Source organism: Herpailurus yagouaroundi, unplaced genomic scaffold (assembly GCF_014898765.1).
Source record: "Herpailurus yagouaroundi ecotype Mexico unplaced genomic scaffold, PumYag 191, whole genome shotgun sequence".
NCBI classification, from domain to species: Eukaryota; Metazoa; Chordata; class Mammalia; order Carnivora; family Felidae; genus Herpailurus; species Herpailurus yagouaroundi.
Window position 1 is genome coordinate 2278770 of NW_024412422.1, and position 18883 is coordinate 2297652.

The 18883-nt window shown below is 46.0% G+C and overlaps 1 protein-coding gene and 1 non-coding gene across 3 annotated transcripts in view; both read right to left on the reverse strand.

Moving 5' to 3' along the window:
* The window catches only part of MYO1H (myosin IH), a 33319-nt gene extending 24760 nt beyond the window's left edge, over positions 1–8559 (reverse strand). The window contains exons 1-5 of one of the 2 annotated variants that reach the window (XM_040443623.1): positions 8404–8559; positions 6017–6132; positions 4492–4690; positions 3311–3391; positions 858–1037 (exon numbers count right to left, since the gene is read on the reverse strand). In XM_040443623.1, coding sequence (XP_040299557.1) covers positions 858–1037; positions 3311–3391; positions 4492–4690; positions 6017–6132; positions 8404–8529 — 702 coding nt within the window. In that variant the 5' untranslated portion in view covers positions 8530–8559. The remainder of the gene's footprint in view (positions 1–857; positions 1038–3310; positions 3392–4491; positions 4691–6016; positions 6133–8403) is intronic. The other variant, XM_040443624.1, reaches the window with a different exon arrangement.
* Positions 8560–9962: 1403 nt separating this feature from the next.
* On the reverse strand, positions 9963–10101 carry LOC121010488 (U4 spliceosomal RNA). Its single transcript, XR_005781199.1, has one exon. It is a non-coding gene; the product is annotated as a U4 spliceosomal RNA (small nuclear RNA).
* Positions 10102–18883: the final 8782 nt, after the last annotated feature.

Genomic DNA, 18883 nt, shown 5'->3' on the forward strand with positions numbered 1-18883 from the left:
CCTCGTTCTCTTTCTCAAATGATGGCCCCACGTGCACTCTGCCAAGCAGCCTCCATTCAAAGCCAGACCCAGCAAAGAAGAGAAAAATCCGAAAATCTTGGGGCATAAAAGGTGCCAGTGACATCAAATAGTGATAGATCCTATACAATCTGGGCCTTCTAGAACCCTAGTCCTGGCTGCAGAAAAACTAATGGTGGGAGTCAAATTCTCCAAGTCCATCTTTCAACACTGGGTCCCAGGGTTGCTTCCGGGAATGGCCCAAACTCTCTCTGTAAGGAAGTCCATTCATTTTGCAATTAACAACCCTCAGACTGGGAGGCAAGGTGGGGAGTCTTTTCCAAACTAGTTCTGGGAAGCAGAAGGGAGCAGCACAAGTTGTGGACACGGACGGGCAGCGAGTTACTATCACACCCAGACCGGTAGTTCTCACTTCTGCTGTGTATTGGAATCACCGGGGATTCACTTAATTATCCAGAATCACAGGGGAGTGTTTAACACAGCCTTGATGTCCAGGTCCCATATCAGACCAATTAGATTGGAATCTTTAGATTGTGTGTGCATGTGTATGTGTGTGTGTGTGTGTGTGTGTGTGTGTGTGTGTGTGTTGACAAATCCCCTCAGGTGATTCTAATATCAGCCAGGGCTGAGAACCACTCACCTAGAGATTGGTTACTTTACCAAGATCATCTATCTGTCAGGCATAGACAAAGGGGTTATGATAAGTGGCAAGAAACCAGTCCATAGGATATCTCCAGAATGGTAATGAGAAAGTTCTTGGCCATCCCATAGAAGCCCCCAGTAACGCCCTTCATCCCTGCCACCAAAGGGCGTCCCAGCCAGGTACTGGTCCTTCTGACCTGTGAGAGGTATTTATACAGCTGGGGGTCCCGCTCAAGTCCAAGGTAAGCAAGGAGTTCCTCTTCGCCTCCCTCCAGCAGCTGGTAGAAGATGTGGAAGTTCCTCTCGCCCTGGTTTTGATAGACGACTCGAGACTTTTCTATCAGGTAACTGATGATATGCCCGCCTACGGGAATGCCCTTCAGAACAGAACAAAAAATGCCCAATGACGAGAACTGAGCCGCCTTCTTACTGGTGTCTTCTGAGGAACAGAAATTCTGAATTCAAATGATTCTTCTTCTATGCTTAGTGTTTTCTGGGCTCTGTTCACAAATATTTTTGCCTACCCTGAGGTCATGAGAAGGATTTTCTATGCTTCTGTCTAGAAGCGTGAGCATTTTACCAATCGCATTTAGGACTGTGGTTGATCACTACTGAATTCTTGGGTATGGAGTGAGGTAGAGGGTCAAAGGTCTTTTTAGTCACATGGATTTCAGATTGATCAGCACCATTTATTGGGAAGGCAATTGTTTCCCTATTGGATCACAGTGGTGCTTTGGTCATAAGTCAGGCAATCATATCACATGTGGAGGCCTTTGTAGACTCCACTCCCGTCTACTGGCCTGTTTACGTATCTTTGTGTATCACACTGTTTTGTTTTTAAGAATATATCCAGTAAGGGATTTGGGTTCCAGAACATATATAGAACTCCTGCAAATCAACATGAGAAAAACAGCCTAATTAAAAGTGGGCAAAAGGCTTTAACACAAACTTTTTAACTGGCCAGTTATCAAGACTTCACTAATCATCAGGGAGATACAAACATAAATCACACTGGGAAACCACTCTACTCCACCAGAACATCTCAAACCTAAAAGGACTGATGATACCAGATGCTTTCAAGGGTGCAGAGAACCTACTGGTTAACTGGACCCATCGTTAATTATCATAACATTCCTGGTAAGAACCCAACAATGTCACCTCTGGGTATGTGCCCAACATAAGTGGATGCAAATATCTACTCCAAGACATGTTGCAAGGATGTTCAGAGCGCTATCTGCAACAGCCCCAAACTGGAAACCCAACTGTCCATCAATAGGAGAACAGAAAAATCATGATGAGGTCACATAAGCAAAAAATGACCAACTGCCACATGGAGCGACATTAATGAATCTGACAGAGTGTTGATTAAAGGGAGCCAGACAAAAAAGAGGACATATAATTCCTATACATGAGGCCCAAGAACCCACAAAATTAGTCTGATTATAGAGGGAAGAACAGTTGGTAACAGTTGGGAGGGCAGATACTGTCAGAGAAGGGTAGGACAATCTTCTAGGCGCTAGAAATTGTTACATCTTGATCTGAGTGCCAGTTGTCACAGGCAGATAGGTAAAAATTCATTAAACTGGACTCATGCCTTGCTTCCTTTTCAGATGTGTTGAATTTCAATAAGGAGTTTAAAAACAGACACAACTATTCAATTTTTTTTTTTTTTTTCAAAGTCTGGGCGCACTTCACCAGAAGGCCATGTACCGGCTTCTGGAAAACCCTGAGCCAGTCTGTTATCACTACACTCAACCCTCAAGCAACAACTGTCCTCCAGTCTAAGGGATAGTTTGTCCCCTGGAGTTCTACGTCCTTGAGAACTCTGTCGACCCTTCCCCCTTGCACGGGCCCCATTTAAATTCTGTGAACATACAACAATACTCATCATACACTGTCTCCGGTTGCCTCCATGCCACAGCAGCAGAGCTGAGTGGTTGTGACGGAAACCCTATGGTCCACAGAGTCTGAAATATTGACTATCTGGCCCTATCCAAAAAACATTTGCCAACCCATGCCATATAATTATGCGCCCACACAGTACATCGTTTCCATGTGGTTATTCTCAAGCTTTATAAGAAATGGCTGACACGTCAGACTTTCCTAAGACTTGACCATGTTACGTGTAGCTTCATTCATTTGCTCTTGCAGTTACGTGACAGTTCATTGGGTGAACATCCCACCATTTAACCATTCTCCTGTTGATGGACACTCAGCCCTCTCCAGATGCGTTGACTGTTTCCAGACCTTTTTACCATCATGAGCAGGGCTCTTGGGGGCAGGCTTGCCAATCTCCAAGAGTGGAATGGCTCCACCTTAGATGATGTGATTTCAACTTCACAAGATAATAATGTTGTTTTCCAAGTGGGTCGCACCAGTGAGCCCCACCGGCAATGTGGAAAAGTTCCTAATTATCCACATCTTCACCAATAGCTGGTGTGATCAGACTTCTTAATTTTTGCTCACCCAGAAAGTATATGGTATATCTCATTGCGGTCTTTGTTTGCATTTCCCAAAATGGCACTGATCCTGGAGTTGTTAATTATTTGAGCCAATAGAGCCCTTTCTCCCTTAAGGAACCTCGGGTCGGATTTCTGTCACTGGCAGGCTAAGGGGTCCCCATGAATCAGTAATAGGAACTTCAGTGTACCTTATAGTCAAACTGGATGTCCATGTATTTTCCAAATCTGCTGGAGTTGTCATTCCGGAGTGTTTTGGCATTTCCAAAAGCCTTGCAATACAAATCGAGGGAGACAGGGACAGGCTGAACCAAACTGTCATGCCTGGTCTTTTAAGCTCACCAAGCTCATCAGACGCCATGATTATGAAACTGGGGGAGGGAGGGGGAGCCAGGGATTAAAGCCATACTTTATCTTCTAAGAAGGAACCACGAAGGACAGAGAATTTGATGCCAAATATTGAGGATAGAGCGAGAGGAAAGGACAAAAAGATCTCTCTAGCATCCAATCTAGGACTGACGAGGGAGAGCTATAGAGGCCCCTAGGCCCCTGCTGTTCTAGAAGACAGAGTTCATGGTCCCCATTACCAGACCTTCTTTTCTATCAAAGAGGTAAACTGTTCAGCCCATAGGTCTATGGGGAAAATTCCTTCAACCACAAATACCTTTAACATGAAGGGCGACAAAAACTAAGAATTGCTTGTTCAAAATCAACGTTGTTTTTTTTTTTTTTTTTTATTTTTGGGACAGAGAGAGACAGAGCATGAATGGGGGAGGGGCAGAGAGAGAGGGAGACAAAGAATCGGAAACAGGCTCCAGGCTCTGGGCCATCAGCCCAGAGCCCGACGCGGGGCTCGAACTCACGGACCGCGAGATCGTGACCTGGCTGAAGTCGGACGCTTAACTGACTGCGCCACCCAGGCGCCCGCTTGTTCAAAATCAAACAGCAAGTCAGTGAATTGCAATAATCATCCAAATAATTTCAATTAAATAAGAAAGATATTAATAAGAGAGCACGACTTTAGTGCTTACTAATTCTGCTGTGTGCTTTTTATGCATTCACTTGGTTTTATCCTCAGAAACCCCTAGGAGGTGGGAACTATGAGTAGACCCATTCCACAGATAGGGAAACAGAATCTGGGATATGCAGTGGTTTGCTAAAGCTTGCTGAGGCGTGGCTGCCCTGGGATTAGCGTCCATGCTTGCCGGACCTCAAGGTTATGCCCTTAAGCACAATATTTCCCTTGAGACCTTTCTGCTTAACTCCCAGACGGCGACCTGCCCATTTGGACTGTTCTGCACCGGCAGAAGATTCTTCTTACTTAATTGACCTCCCTAGAACTCCCCTCCACAGGTCCTCAAAGATCACTTACCTCCAACACTGGATTGGAGAGCAGCAGTCTGTCACGGGCTATTTGTAGTGACTCGGTCATTGGGCAGGTCACGGCAAAATACTGGAGAATCTTCTTGGAGGCCTCCGTTTTCCCTGCCCCGCTCTCTCCAGAAATGAGGATGAAGTGGTTAGTTAGCTCAGAGCACATCATGCGGTAAGCGTTGTCAGCTATGGCGTAGCTGGAGAAGGAGCAGGAAGGGGCTGTGTGTAATGCCCACCACAGCAGAAGGACCAAGAACCCCGCCTCCGGGAAACCACATCCAGACTGTGGTACAAGGACACTGAGCTCAGATATCAAACGCTCACCAGGACCCATTGACTGATCGGAGATAAAATGTACCAGAAATCAAAACTCAGATAACAGAGTCAAAATGGACAAGTTGAGCAACAATGGACATTTTTTAAAAGTTTATTTTGAGAGAGAGAGCGTGCGCCCGCGAGTGAGCAAGGGAGCGGCAGAGAGAGAGGGAGAGAATCCCAAGCAGGCTCCAGCCTGTCATTGCAAAGCCTGACATGGGGGCTTGAACCTGTGAAGGTGAGATCGCGACCTGAGCCAAAATCATGAGTCAGATACTCAACCGACTGAGCTGCCAAGGTGCCCCCATCAACATTTCATATGAGAATAAGCCAGATACTAAATTATATATATCCCCAAGAGACATTCTATTAACTGCAGGTAGAAATAACATCTTGTCTAAATAAACACTTAATAGCTATAACGAGATCCCAAGTTTCCTCTTTCCTTCAAGATGTAGCGTCGTAAGAGTACCGAGACAGGAAAGCAAAAATATCTTAAAAGCTCTGTGATATCTATAGGACAAGAGGTGAGGCTGGTACAAGGGTTTTACCTTCAAGATCAGAAACCAAAGCGTGAAAGTCTCCCAAGAGTATAAGTTTCCCACGTGGCCGGAATTTGAAAGCCGGCTAATTTGGATCCCCCTAGTGGTAGTGATTCAGAAAGGTTTATAAAGGCCTTACAGGCGGTGAATAGGTAAGTCCTCAAGAAAAATGGAGAGCCAGCCCACATACTAGCCCAGAAGTCAACCAGGGAGAACTGAGAAATTCAGTGGCGCCATAGTGACATATAGATCAGACAGGAAATTGCTTGAACTACGGATCTGCGGGACCGCTACTAACGGGAGGCTCCTTTTGCCGCCATGATACTCAGACACCAGTAGATGGCGCTACAGCAAACTTCTTCCCAGAAAAGACCCCTCTCCAGCCACGCTCTTAGAGCTCTTAACAGTTAACAAAAGATTCCACCTCTCGCGCTATTTAAACTGAGACTTGACAAGGATCTGATGCTTTCTATTGTGTTGAAAGACATTTATCAAGAAGGCAGGAGTTTAAGTGAGGTCCAGAACCTAATGAGGATGCATCAAAGATATGGATGGATGGCTGGCTGGCTGGCTGGATGGATGGATAGGAAAGAGGGAGAGAGGGAAAAGGAAAAAAGAGGAAGAGAGAAAAAATACTACTGGTGACCCCCCATAGGTACTACTTACACATGTGGTGGCAGTTCAAAGAAATTGACCCCTTGATAAAGTTCCATCTGGCTCATAGTGTAGATTCCAAGCTCCTGGTACGGATTCACAGATACAAGGAGAGTCCCAATATAGGTCTAGAAAATGGACCAAAGCACTAGTGAGGAATTGTGGGGTGCAAAGGGCTACAGTGAGAGACCATCACATGCCATGAGCCCCATGTGTTCATTTCATGGGATATAAAACAGTAAATAAGACAGGTGGTGTCCCTGCTGTCCTGGAGCTTACACGCGTGTGCACATGTCTGGGGGAAGGGGCAGACAACCAACCCAAGGGTTCCAGAATGCTTCAATTAGAATGGTAAGAAAGGTACACATAGGGTAATGAGAGAGGGAGTGACCAAGGAAGGCCACCTTAGCTCGTGGGCTTGGGGAAGTCTTCTTTAAGGAGGTGACTCCGAGCTGAAACTTGAATGATGAAAAAAAAGTAGGCAGGAAAGGGCAGGTCAGGCTGAGGGGTCCAGGGTGGGCAGGCTGGCTGCCCTGGAGGTCAGCGAGGGAGTGGGGAACGGAAGACGCTAAGACACGGAGTCCGAGATGGAACAAGTTCGGATCCCCCAGGGCATGAAGAACCGGGGGTTTATTCCAAATGCAGCGTGTGGTGGAGACACCGCTCTCCCTACTGATAAGTAATACTTGCCTTACACTGTAAATGTAAAATGGAGAGCTTTACGAAGAGAGCACCACAATCTGACCCACGTTGATGTTTCAGAGAGGTCTCTCCGGCCATTGGGTGAAAGCAGGGAAGATAGGCATCCCGGCTGTCTCCAGCTGGGCCAACATTCCCACCTGCTGGCACGTATTTCCCTGGGTTGCAAAGTTGCGTTCTATTACTGGTCAAGTTCCTCACATACTCGTGATTGTAACAGAACCACTAACGTAAACGCTTCTTGGAATACACTTAGGAATGACCAAAGCTCTCACCCTCTTAAACAGAAAACAAAGACATGCCTGGGCTCCTCTGGAAATACATCTGGAGTTTTCAAATTCTGGGTTTGTTACTGGGTTTCATTCCAGAGCCTCGATATTGGAGGTTCTCAAGTTTATGCCTAGGCTAAAATCATTCTAATGGATGTTTCTAACCTCTGGAACAAAGTCGAACAGAGAACTAGAACAGATGAGAGTACTATATTTTGTCTAAAATTGTGCACGGCTTCCACCAGTAGAAATCTTCCAGGGTAGAACGTAGTTTCTGAAATCTGTTCAAACCGGAAATGATTTTTTCATGATGATCCTATCATCCCACTTATACTTCTCCATACCGCACTCTTTCTCCTTGGCTTATACATAAAATCTACTTCAATCAAAAATATATACTCTAAGAATTCCCATTGCTTATTTCTCCCAGTAACCTTGGTTTCGACATACGGATTAAGTCATGGCACCATTAAAAACAAAACAGCTACAAGGCAAATGTCGTTAGATCGCTTTTCATGGTCTAATTTACTCTTAGCAACAGCTAATAAAATCTCAATAAAGTTAATTAAGTTTAAAAACACACAGAGACGCTGTGGAGTTTGCCCTACAACAATCTACCTGAAATTTGACCAATCAAATCAAGGTGCGGTGAGAAATGGGGAACTTAATAAAAACTGACCACCACTAGAAGCAACCAGACAAACCTAAGAACAGGTCCGGCCATGTGTGGCAACCTTGACCCTTGGAGACTCATGGGATGCGGTGGACATCTCTTATATTTGCCTGTCTGGCATCTCGATCCCCTCCTTCCGGCAGATTCCTTTGAGGAACCTTCTCCGGCTGGCAGCCCGCATCAAACGGTAAGGTGCACACTGGCCTAAATCCTCACCTCCTGGGCTGGGCCTGGGTAAATAGCCTGGCCAATCAGAATATTCCTCACTTCAGCTGTGGGGACTGGTTCAGAGGTAAGCAATGACCCGAGATGGGCCAGTCAGAGCCAACCAATGTCTGTGTCTCCGGGAGGAATTGCTCTCTTGTCTACCAACATCAGCCTGGTCCGGCTGTCAGCTACCCAGCCCCCTTGCCCCCTTGCATAGAGTCCGCCCCAGAAAGAGACCTTTGCAAAATCGAGCAGAGAGGTGGGAAAGAGCCCTTGAGGCTCTTCAAGACTCATCACCCTAGACCCTAGATCTATTTCTGGACCCTACAGTGACAAGGGTCAATAGATTCTGTCTTATGGCTTACGCCCGTTTAAGCTGGGTCTTTGTCACTGGAAGCCAGGATTGGGGTGCATCTGGCAGTGGTCCCTTCACCCCGCTCTTTAAAGGCTGATCTAATGGAGAGATACTGCTCACTATCCTCGAGGCTGTGAAGACAGGCAGGAGGGGAACCACCAGTCTAGGGAAACAGCTGAGGAACAGGTGACATTACATAGATGAGGTTCTCGCTGAAACGCTTTCGAAGATTGTCCAGAAAAGCAGGTTCGCTGGTGTAGGCATCCAACAGCACAAAATCCTGCACCCCGACCTTGTCCCGGGCGGTCAGCGTGCTTTCCATGTGCAGGCGAATGTGCTTCCTCCTCACTTCTTCTTTCTGCGGCAAACAGAACATTCGTCAGCAGCTCACTTATTCTGCAGCCCCTATTGCTCGTCGAAGACGGAAACAGCGAGATCCCCTGGGGACAGTGGAGCGCTGAGATCACATTAGGCTCTCTTTGTTAAGGGTTTACGGTCTGGTTAGGGATCCAAGGGGATGGTAGTAAAAGCAGTAACGGTAACGGCAGCAGCTGACAGCAACCGAGCAGTGACTGCTAGGTACTACGCTAAATACTTGGCCTCTATTTTCTTTGGCCCTAGTGCGGAGGCTAGGAAGTAAATGCTATTGCCGTGCCTATTTAACAGATGAGGAAACTGAGGACAGAGGCACTATAAAGCACGTCCAAGTTCTGCCAAAAGGCACGGCCAGGATATGAACCTAGACAGCCCGGCCCCAGAGTCTTTCTTGACCATCCCTTACTAAGCATCAGTTACCTCAGCTTGCTGTGTAATTCTGAGATGCGTGAGGAATTTGGTTGCAATGGGAATTTCTTGTTACAGAGGAACACTCAAGGCAGGACACCCCGGAAGGGTCCTCTCTCCAAGGCTGGGCTTCAGACCTCCCTGGAAAAGGAGTCGTCGCAGCTCACTGGAAGGTGGAGAATCTCGGCGGGATACCAGGGGGCAGAGCTGGTCCACTCTCCCTAGACGGTGTCCGTGAGGGACACAGGTGGGCAAAGGGAGTCCGATCGGCGCTGGGCAGCGGGCCTGGTGCAGCACTGCCCGAGTCAGAAGGGCTGTGGGAAACAGCTCTCCAGGTCTGGGGCAAGCTGAGGCCGGAGACTGGAGGGTACAGAGAGAGAGTGGGGGGTCACCGCCGTAGGAGGTGGCCTGGAGCGTGTGAGCTCTGCGTTGGGAGGATCGCCACGAGGTGATCAGCAGGCCCAGGCTACTGGGGGGCTGACGGACCATGCTCTGGGCACACGGTTAGTGCATGGGTCACCATGTACCACTGCGCAGGCGACTGCCGCTGAAAAGCAGCAGCAAAACCTAGCAAAGGGAGCCAGAAAGAGAAACCTCTGGCTAGCGCAGCGTCCCTCCAGCGCCCTCTAGCGACCAGGATGCAAGGAGCAAGGCTCAAGGAGGTGGGTTATCCCAGGGCAGGTCCTGAAGGATGAATCTGGGCATGGGACAGGAAATTGACAACGGACACCTTTGGATACACAGAGGATCTGGAATAGCTGAAACAGTCTCGACAAAGGAAAACAAAGCTAGAGGACTCACGCATCTTCGCCGGGAGTAATCAAGCCCGCTGTGTCAACTGATTTTTAACAAAGGTACCAAAACAAGTCAGTGCAAAAAGGGAAAATCTTTTCAACTAATAGCACAGGAATAGCTAGGTATCGTAATGAGGTAAACCCATTTCAACCCTACTTCATGATACATATACTTATATATTATAAAATAATGTAGTGTAATACATATACAATATATGTTCATATTTTAATACATTTCTATTACTTGAACTTTTAATTAGCAATAATCGCGCCTCGGATAAACCTCATTGGCTACGATACTGCCACTGCGCAAAGCTTACTTGAACTTTTATATGTGTAAAACTATATGTAAAACTTCCACATATCTATATATTATATGAACCTGTATTATAAAACTATATGTAAAACTTCTATATATCTATATATTATACAGTATACATTTATATATAAAACTATATATAAGACACATATCTATATAATATATAAACATATATACAAAACTCTATATAAAACTTTTTTTATGTATCAGGGCACCTGGGTGGCTCAGTCGGTTGAGCGCCCAATGCTTGATTTTGGCTCAGGTCGGGATCCCAGGTTCATGGGATGAAGCCCTGTGTAGGGCTCTGTGCTGACAGTGCAGTCTACTTGAGATTCTCTCTCTCCCCCTCTGCCTGTCTCCCCTGCCTGCATGCTCTCTCTCAAAATTAATTAAAAACAAACCTTTTAAATTCATCTATATATTATATAAACTTACATATGGAACTATATAAAGAAAACTTTTATTATATATGAACTTTATATATAAACAATTCCTATCTCATAATATATAAAGATATAAATTTATAAAAACATGTCGGACATATTATAACATTTTATTTATATATATAAAAGCTTGAGATGAATCTGAGACCTAACTGTAAATGCATAATCTATAAAGCTAACGGGAGAAAACAGAAGAGAATATCTCTGCAACCAGAGGAAGGTAACATTTCCTTATGACAAAGGAAGAAAGAACTATAAAAAATAAGGCATTTGACTTCATCAAAAACTTCTCCCAGAAGACACCATTAAGAAAACGAATAGGCAAGCCACAGACTGGCCGAAAGTGTTCACAAAATATATACCTGCGAAGGATTTGCATCCAGGATAAAAGATTCTTATGACTCAGTAACAAAAAATCAAACCCCGTAAAAATTGCGCAGAAGACTTGAACGGACGTTTCACAAAGGCAGACAAAACGAATGGTCAATGAGCGCATAGGAAAGTGCTCAACGTCATTAGTCATCAGGGAAATGCAAGTCAGAACTGCCCTCGAGATGGCCCCAGAGCAGCTCGAATGAAAAAGACTGACAGCACCAACTATGAGCGAGACGCAGAACAGATGGACCGCTCCCGCATCGCTGGCAGGAATGTGAAGTGAGAGAATCACTTTGGGAAAAGGTCTGGCAGTTTCTAATAAAGTTAGCCTCCGCCCTTTGATCCAGCAGTCCCCTTCCAAGTATTTACATAGGAGAAGTGTAAACACACAGCCACAAAAGGACTCCAACATAAAGGTTTACAGCAACTTTATTCATAATGGCCCCAAACTGGAAACAATCCAAATTTCCATCAACCGGAGAACGGACGTGGAATCTGTACAATAGAAAGGGTACAGCGATAAAAGAGAGAACTGGTACGCAAGACACAGAGGACTCTCACCGGCATTGTGCTGAGTCAAAGAACTCAGACACAAAAGAGTGCATGCCCTATGATTCCATTTATCTGAAATTCTGGAAGCAAAACTAATCTGCGGTGAAAAATCAGAACAATTGTTGCCTGGTTAGGGGGGTTGTCTGGCAAAGAGCATTTTTGGAGTGATGGAAACATTCCCTGCCTTGATAGGGCTGGGTGTTACATGGCTGTGTCTGTTTGCCAAGATACCTTGTTAAGATTTGGTAGATTTCCACATATGTAAATTTTATTCTAAAAAAGGACCACAGGGGGGCCTGGGTGGCTCGGTCGGTCGGTTGGGCGTCCGACTTCGGCTCAGGTCATAAACTCGTGGTTTGTGAGTTCGAGCCCCGCATCAGGCTCTGTGCTGACAGCTTGGAGCCTGCTTCGGATTCTGTGTCTCCCTCTCTCTCTGCCCTTCCCCCTGCTCATGCTCTGTCTCTCTCTGTCTCTCAAAAACAAATAAATGTTTAAAAACAAATTTTTTTTTTAAAAGAACCACAAAGGGCACCTTTTGGGATGAGCACTGGGTGTTGTATGGAAACCAATTTGACAATAAATTTCATATATAAATAAATAAATAAATAAATAAATAAATAAATAAATAAATAAAAAAAAATAAAAAGAACCACAAAAAAAGTGTGCAGGGGATGGAGAGTGGGTGAAGGCCTACATGGAAACAGAAAAGCAGAATGGTAATAATTGTTGAAGCTGGGTGATGGGAATAGGGCGGGTTTATTATACTGATCTGTTTGTACACGTTCGAATTTTTGCATAATAGAAAGTTTTAAAAACCAGAATGGCCACCAGGTGTCTCTCTACCCTAGTCAAACGGAGCTAGAACACTGCTCTCCAAGGATGAAAACAATGCATTTAGATTGTAAAAGAATCGTGAAAGAATATCCTGGTGATTCCAAATATCCCCATTTTAAAGCATTTGTGGGACGCCTGGGTGGCTCAGTCGAGTAAGCATCTACTCTTGATTTCAGCTCAGGTCGTGATCTCGCAGTTCGTGGGTTCGAGCCCCGCATCGGGCTCTGCGCTGACAGCTTGGAGTGCTTGAGATTCTGTCTCTCTCCCTTTCTCTGCCGCTCCCCTGCTCTCTCTCCTCTCTCCCTCTCAAAGTAAACACTTTTTTTAAAAAAAAGTGTGTGTGTCTGTGTGTTTAAGAGAGGCAGTAAAGGACCCTGGAACACAAGCCTTCCCCAGGGTTTAAATCCAGTCTCTGGAGGGGCGCCTGGGTGGCTCAGTCGGTTGGGCGTCCGACTTCAGCTCAGGTCACGATCTCGCGGCCCGTGAGTTCGAGCCCCGCGTCGGGCTCTGGGCTGATGGCTCAGAGCCTGGAGTCTGCTTCCGATTCTGTGTCTCCCTCTCTCTCTGCCCCTCCCCCGTTCATGCTCTGTGTCTCTCTGTCTCAAAAATAAATAAACGTTAAAAAAAATTAAAAAAAAAAATTCAGTCTCTGTCACTTCCGGGGAAAGTCTCTTTCGCTCTGCAAGGACCTCTGTTTCAGGTCTGTAAAATGGAAACATAACTGTACCTACTTGGCAAGGTTGTTGGTTTGAACAGACCATGGAAAGGACTTGGCATGGTGCCAGACACAATGTCAGCTCTGGGAGCACGTCCTTCGAGCCCCATTAGTATTACTGTATTAGTAATTATCAGAAACGAGAAAACAAAGTGAAAAGTGCGCCGGTTAGTGGTCAGCGAGCCCCTGTTGAATTGGGAGTGGGCTGGAGTCTGAAATGTCTGGACCCGCGCCCACAAATAGCGCTGCCGTCAGATCCCCACACTGGAGGGTGCAGAAATTACAAAGCTCTCTTATCCCTCTTCGACCGATGTGTGCTTACAAGAGTGAGCCCTGCAGTCAGTACCTCGGGCTTTCTGTGACTCGCAGCCCGAACCGATTTTGCATAAACCTCGAAGATTAAGGAATGGGACAGTGATTTTAACTCGCCAAGGGCCACTTCAGACTGGAGTTTTGTTTGCTGCAATATTTCAATTCCCATGGCTGGGTTCCTTTTACCTAGCTCATTTCCAAATCTCTTGAAAGGGCAAGAGGAGATGAGAGTGTCCTGGTAAGACTGACGGGAACAGTCAAAGGGATGAAAATCGGGGCAGAGGGGATGGGGGAATAAAGCAATTCAAGTAGTTCCCCTTTGACCCAAAAGAAAAGGATCGAAAGATTTTATCAGGAAGAGAATATCAAATCCGGAAAGGACCAAATAAGAGGGAAGAAATTCAAGAGAGAGGTTTTTAGGAGACCTAAGACTGAACATCTTTGGGGCGATAAAACTTTTGTAGAGGATGCTGTTGTGCAAACCCACAGGTTAGGGATCACAAGCTGTGCTGCCTGCAGGGACCCGGGCAGGTGCTAGGGTTGAGTCAAGCTGGTGGATGATAGGGACTCGCTTAGATTAGGGAACGAATGGCCATCGAAACCGGGCCACCCCCGCTTGTCTCCGCTGACTCCAGGTGTGAACGTTTGCCTCGTGTTGCCAGACCTTCTGATCATTCAAGAAAAGTCAGAAATTTGCAATTTTATGTGAAGTCTGTTGCACATGCATAGCCCGGTGGGGCACCAGTCGAAAGAAAGCTAGTCACCCTTCGCCTTGGGTGGTTCAGATAATTCACTTGTCCGCAGGCGGGAGACTCAGGAGATGCTCCCACCAGGACCATTATTTTGGAAGCGTCATATCATCAGTGATGGCCTGACCATACCACCTTCTATATAACCTAGCACTTGACCCAGTGTGTGTCTGGGTGAGTGGGAGGAGAGGGGGAAGGAAGGGAGGAGGGAGGCACAGCGTATATCAAGATGGCTAAATGCTGTGACAGAGACCAAAATGCCTGGCGCACATTCCATGCATGTCCCGACCTTTCCCCCTGCAGTTAAGTCACATGACTATTTTGGACCAACAGACTGTGGCTAGAAGTGACCTCTGTGCCAGCTCCTCCATTGGGTTATCCGGACTCCTTCAAGGCTGCAGTGACTGGGAATTTCTTGTGGAATGGACGAGCCACAAAATCGATACGGCCTGGATCCCGGAGTCATCACATGGAGAGAGATGTTCTAATGAATCATCCGGACGCACAGTAGCCTTTGCGTAAGCAAGAAATAAACTCCTGCTGCGGCCAAGTTCGGAGAATTGGGGGCTGTTTGTTGCCGTAGCTGAAGGCTGCTTATCCTGACTCATATACCTGCAGAAAAGGGCTTTTTCCACGGGGAGAACAACACTTGGAAAGTGAGTCACAGCTTTTGCACGTTAAACTCAGCCAACTGTCCTGGCTACAACTCTAAGGTTTGGAAGATGAGAAGAGGGAATTTTGTTTTTAATGTTTATTTCTTTTTGAGAATGAAAGTGAGAGAGGTGGGGAGGGGGGGAGGGAGAGAAAGGCAGAGAGAAAGAGAGAGGGAGACGAAAGATCTGAGGCGGGCTCCTCGCTGACAGCAGAGAGCCCAATGTGGGGCTCGAACTCAAACCATGAAATCATGATCTAAGCCCAAGTCATCAGATGCTTAACCGACTGAGCCACCCAGGCACCCCAAGAGGGAAATTTTTTTCTTGATGTTTATTTATGTTTGGGGGGGGGGGTGGGGACACAGTGCGTGCAGGGGAGGGGCAGAGAGAGAGGGAGACACAGAATCGGAAGCAAGCTCCAGGCTCTGAGCTGTCCGCACAGAGCTCGATGCGGGGCTCGAACTCACAGGCCGTGAGATCATGACCTGAGCCGAAGTCAGATGCTTAACTGACTGAGCCACCCAGGTGCCCCAAGGGGGAATTTTTTTTAAGGGGAGAAGATAAGCCCTTGAGTTGTAGCTTTTGAAAGTCTATGCTTCAGGACACTTTTTTCAAGGGAAGTCCTAAAAAACCTCTGTATGTAAAATTAAGGAAAACAAAGCCTTTCTGTTTAGGGGGAAAGTCTCACCAGGTTACCCATGGACATGTGGGAGAGAGTCTGGGAACCCCTAGGGCAAGAGGAGAGTTGGTAAAACCCTGTTTATCCCCTAGAATCCTGTTCGCCAGGCTTCCATATTTAAGTGCTTCCTTCAAATTCATAGTTGTACCTGGGTACCAACCCGTACTATTCCTTTACTTCATAATTTCTTTAGGGTTTTTTTTTTTCCTGTAAATATACGTAGTTATAGCTTTTATTACGAAAAGTGTTCACACACAGGGGCGCCTGGGTGGCTCAGTTGGCTGAGAGTCTGACTTTGGCTCAGGTCATGATCTTGCAGTTCATGAGTTTGGGCCCCACATCGGGCTCTGCTGCCAGCACAGAGCCTGAAGCAGGGCTCGAACTCATGACCCAGGAGATCGTGACCTGAGCCGAAACCAAGAGTTGGACGCTTAACAGACTGAGCCACCCGGGTGCTCCGAGCAAGTATTCTTTATGGGATTGCTCTATCTCCCTTCCAGAGAATTCACTGATAACGTACCGAAATGCTACTGATTTCTGTAGGGCAATTTTGTACCCTGACACTTTATAGGATTCACTGATTAGATCGAACAGTTTTTTGGTGGAGTCTTAGGATTTTCTTTCCTTTTTTTTTTTTTTTTCTAATGTTTATTTTTGAGAGAGAGACACACGGAGCGTGAGCAGGGAAGGAGCAGAGAGAGAGGGAGACACAGAATCCGAAGCAGGCTCCAGGCTCCGAGCCGTCAGCACAGAGCCCGACGCGGGGCTCGAACCCACGAACCATGAGATCATGACCTGAGCTGAAGTCAGACGCCCAACCGACTGAGCCACCCGGGAGCCCCCAGGATTTTCTTTAGGCAAAATCATGCCACCTGCAAATAGAGCCCATTTTACTTCTGCCTTTCCAACTCTGATGGCTTTTATTTCTTTTTCTTGCCCAACTGCTCTGGCTAGAACAGTATTATGTTGAATATCAGTGGTGACAGTGGATATCAGATCTTGTTTTCCATCCGAAAGGAAGCAAGAAAGTGTTTCTCAAAATGCATCAGGAGTTTATTATTTCAATTCAAATACATAACTAAGGGGTTTGTATGGAATCTTACCTTTCTTATATTATTTCCCCTTTCTTTTATCCAAAATCCTCGTTCAGTGACACAATTATTCATGGGATTTTTTCCATAATACGTAGTTCTAAAGTAAGAACGCCAACACTATCCCCAATGTGATTAGTGGAAAAGGTCTGAAAGTTTTTCAGTTATTTGTCTTGGGAGTGTACTTTTCTGGGGTTGTATAGGCACATCACTGCGTTTTTAAGTCCCCTTGACATAGTTGATCTCAAAAAAAAAAAAAAAAAAAGAAAAAGAAATAGTTGATCTCTATGTGGTTCTACCAGCAATTAAATACACCCTTAGGTTTATCTCCTTTATTTTATTCCTTACTTGGAGATTAATTTTTCAATGTTATTTTACTCTATAATTCTGTAAACATTTTAATGGTTCCAAAGAACAAAATAAAGCATATTCACAGAACTAGCTCCTACCCCTGTCTCTTGAGCCCTATTCCTGTCTATTTCTGTAAATGACCATTTAAAAATTATTAGGGATGCCTGGGTGACTCAGTCAGTTAAGCGTCAGCCTTCGGCTCAGGTCATGATCTCACAGCTTGTGGGTTTGAGCCCCGTGTCGGGCTCTGTGCTGACAGCTCGGAGCCTGGAGCCTGCTTCGGATTCTGTGTCTCCCTCCTTCTCTCTTTCCCCCTACCACACTGTCTCTCTCTCTCTCTCTCTAAAAAATAAACAAACATTTGGGGTGCGTGGGTGGCTCAGCCGGCTTAGCGTCCGACTTCGGCTCAGGTCCTGATCTCACGGTTCGTGCGTTCGAGCCCCGCATCAGGCTTTGTGCTGACAGCTCAGAGCCTGGAGCCTGCTTCGGATTCTGTGTCTCCCTGTCTCTCTGCCCCTCCCTTGTGTGCTCTCTCTCTCAACAATAAAACAAACATGAAAAACATTTAAAAGTTATTACAATGCTAAAATTGTTTCTTAAATACTAGCAAACGCCTGTTGGTTGTTTCCCTCCCTTCTTAGGCATGTATTTGCAAATTCTATATTCTGTTCTTCCAACTTGTCTTTCACTGGGACATGTCTCCTGGTGATCGCTTCAGAGCTGTTAATAACGACATTCCTCATTCCTTTTTTTTAGAGTTGCCAAGTACCCCACTGTGCGTATGTACCTACTACGGTTTATTCAAATGGTCGCACAGAGAAAGATCTCAACTAACCCTTCTCAGAAACTGACAGAAAACAATGGCAAAAAAATCAGTAGGACACAGAAAAGCTAAACAGAATTAACTAACACAAGTAGAACATTGCACCCCACCATTGAAGAATATGCATTTTGTTTCAAAAGCACATAGAGTACTTATAGTAAGTTGACCACAGCCCGGGCCATAAAGCAAATCTCACGGGATTTATGTCATGCAAAGCTGAGTCCGGCCAAGCATCTAGGTCAACACTCCAGTAGAACCTTCTGAGACAATCATGTTCTAGAACTTCATTGTCTCTTACGGCAGCTGATAGCCACACATGGCCCGTCAGCGTTTGAAATACGATGAGTGAGACTGAGGGACTGAAATTTTAATTTCAATTAACCTCAACAGGCAGCACAGGCCTAGACCTAACTTCCCATTTGAAGGATAACAAAGAACGAGAAACACTTTTTTTTTTTTTAAGTTTATTTTGAGAGAGAGAGAAAGAGCGTGAGTCAGGGAGGGCAGAGAGAGAGAGAGAGAAAGAGTCTCTGCCCAGGAGGGGCAGAGGGGGAGAGAGAGAGAGAGAAGAGAGACCAGAAGTGGGGCTCATGGTTACTCTAAGTGGGGCTCCTGCTCATGGACCAGGAGATCATGACCTGAGCCAAAGTCAGATGCTTAACGACTGAGCCAGCCAGGCGCCCGATAAAAAAAAAATACTTTATTTATTTATTTATTTAAAAAAAATTTTTTTTTAACGTTTATTTATTTTTGAGACAGAGAGAGACAGAGCATGAACGGGGGAGGGTCAGAGAGAGAGGGAGACACAGAATCGGAAACAGGCTCCAGGCTCTGAGCGGTCAGCACAGAGCCCGACGTGGGCTCGAACTCAACGGAGTGTGAGATCGTGACCTGAGCCGAAGTCGACCGCTTAACCGACTGAGCCACCCAGGCGCCCCTAAAAATACTTTAAATAAAAGGTGAAAGAGGAAAGTGCAAGTCGAAACTGCAATGAGATGGTACTTCATGCCCACCAGGATGGCCACAATCCAACTGTCCGGTAATAACAAGGGTTGGCGAGGAAGTGGAAACGTTGGAACCCTCGCCCCTGGTTGGGTGCCTGTCAGCATCTAGACCATCCTCAGTTGAACAGAAAACACTTATTGCAGGGGTGCCTGGCCGGCTCAGTAGGGAGGGCATGGACTCTTGATCTTGGGGTTGTGA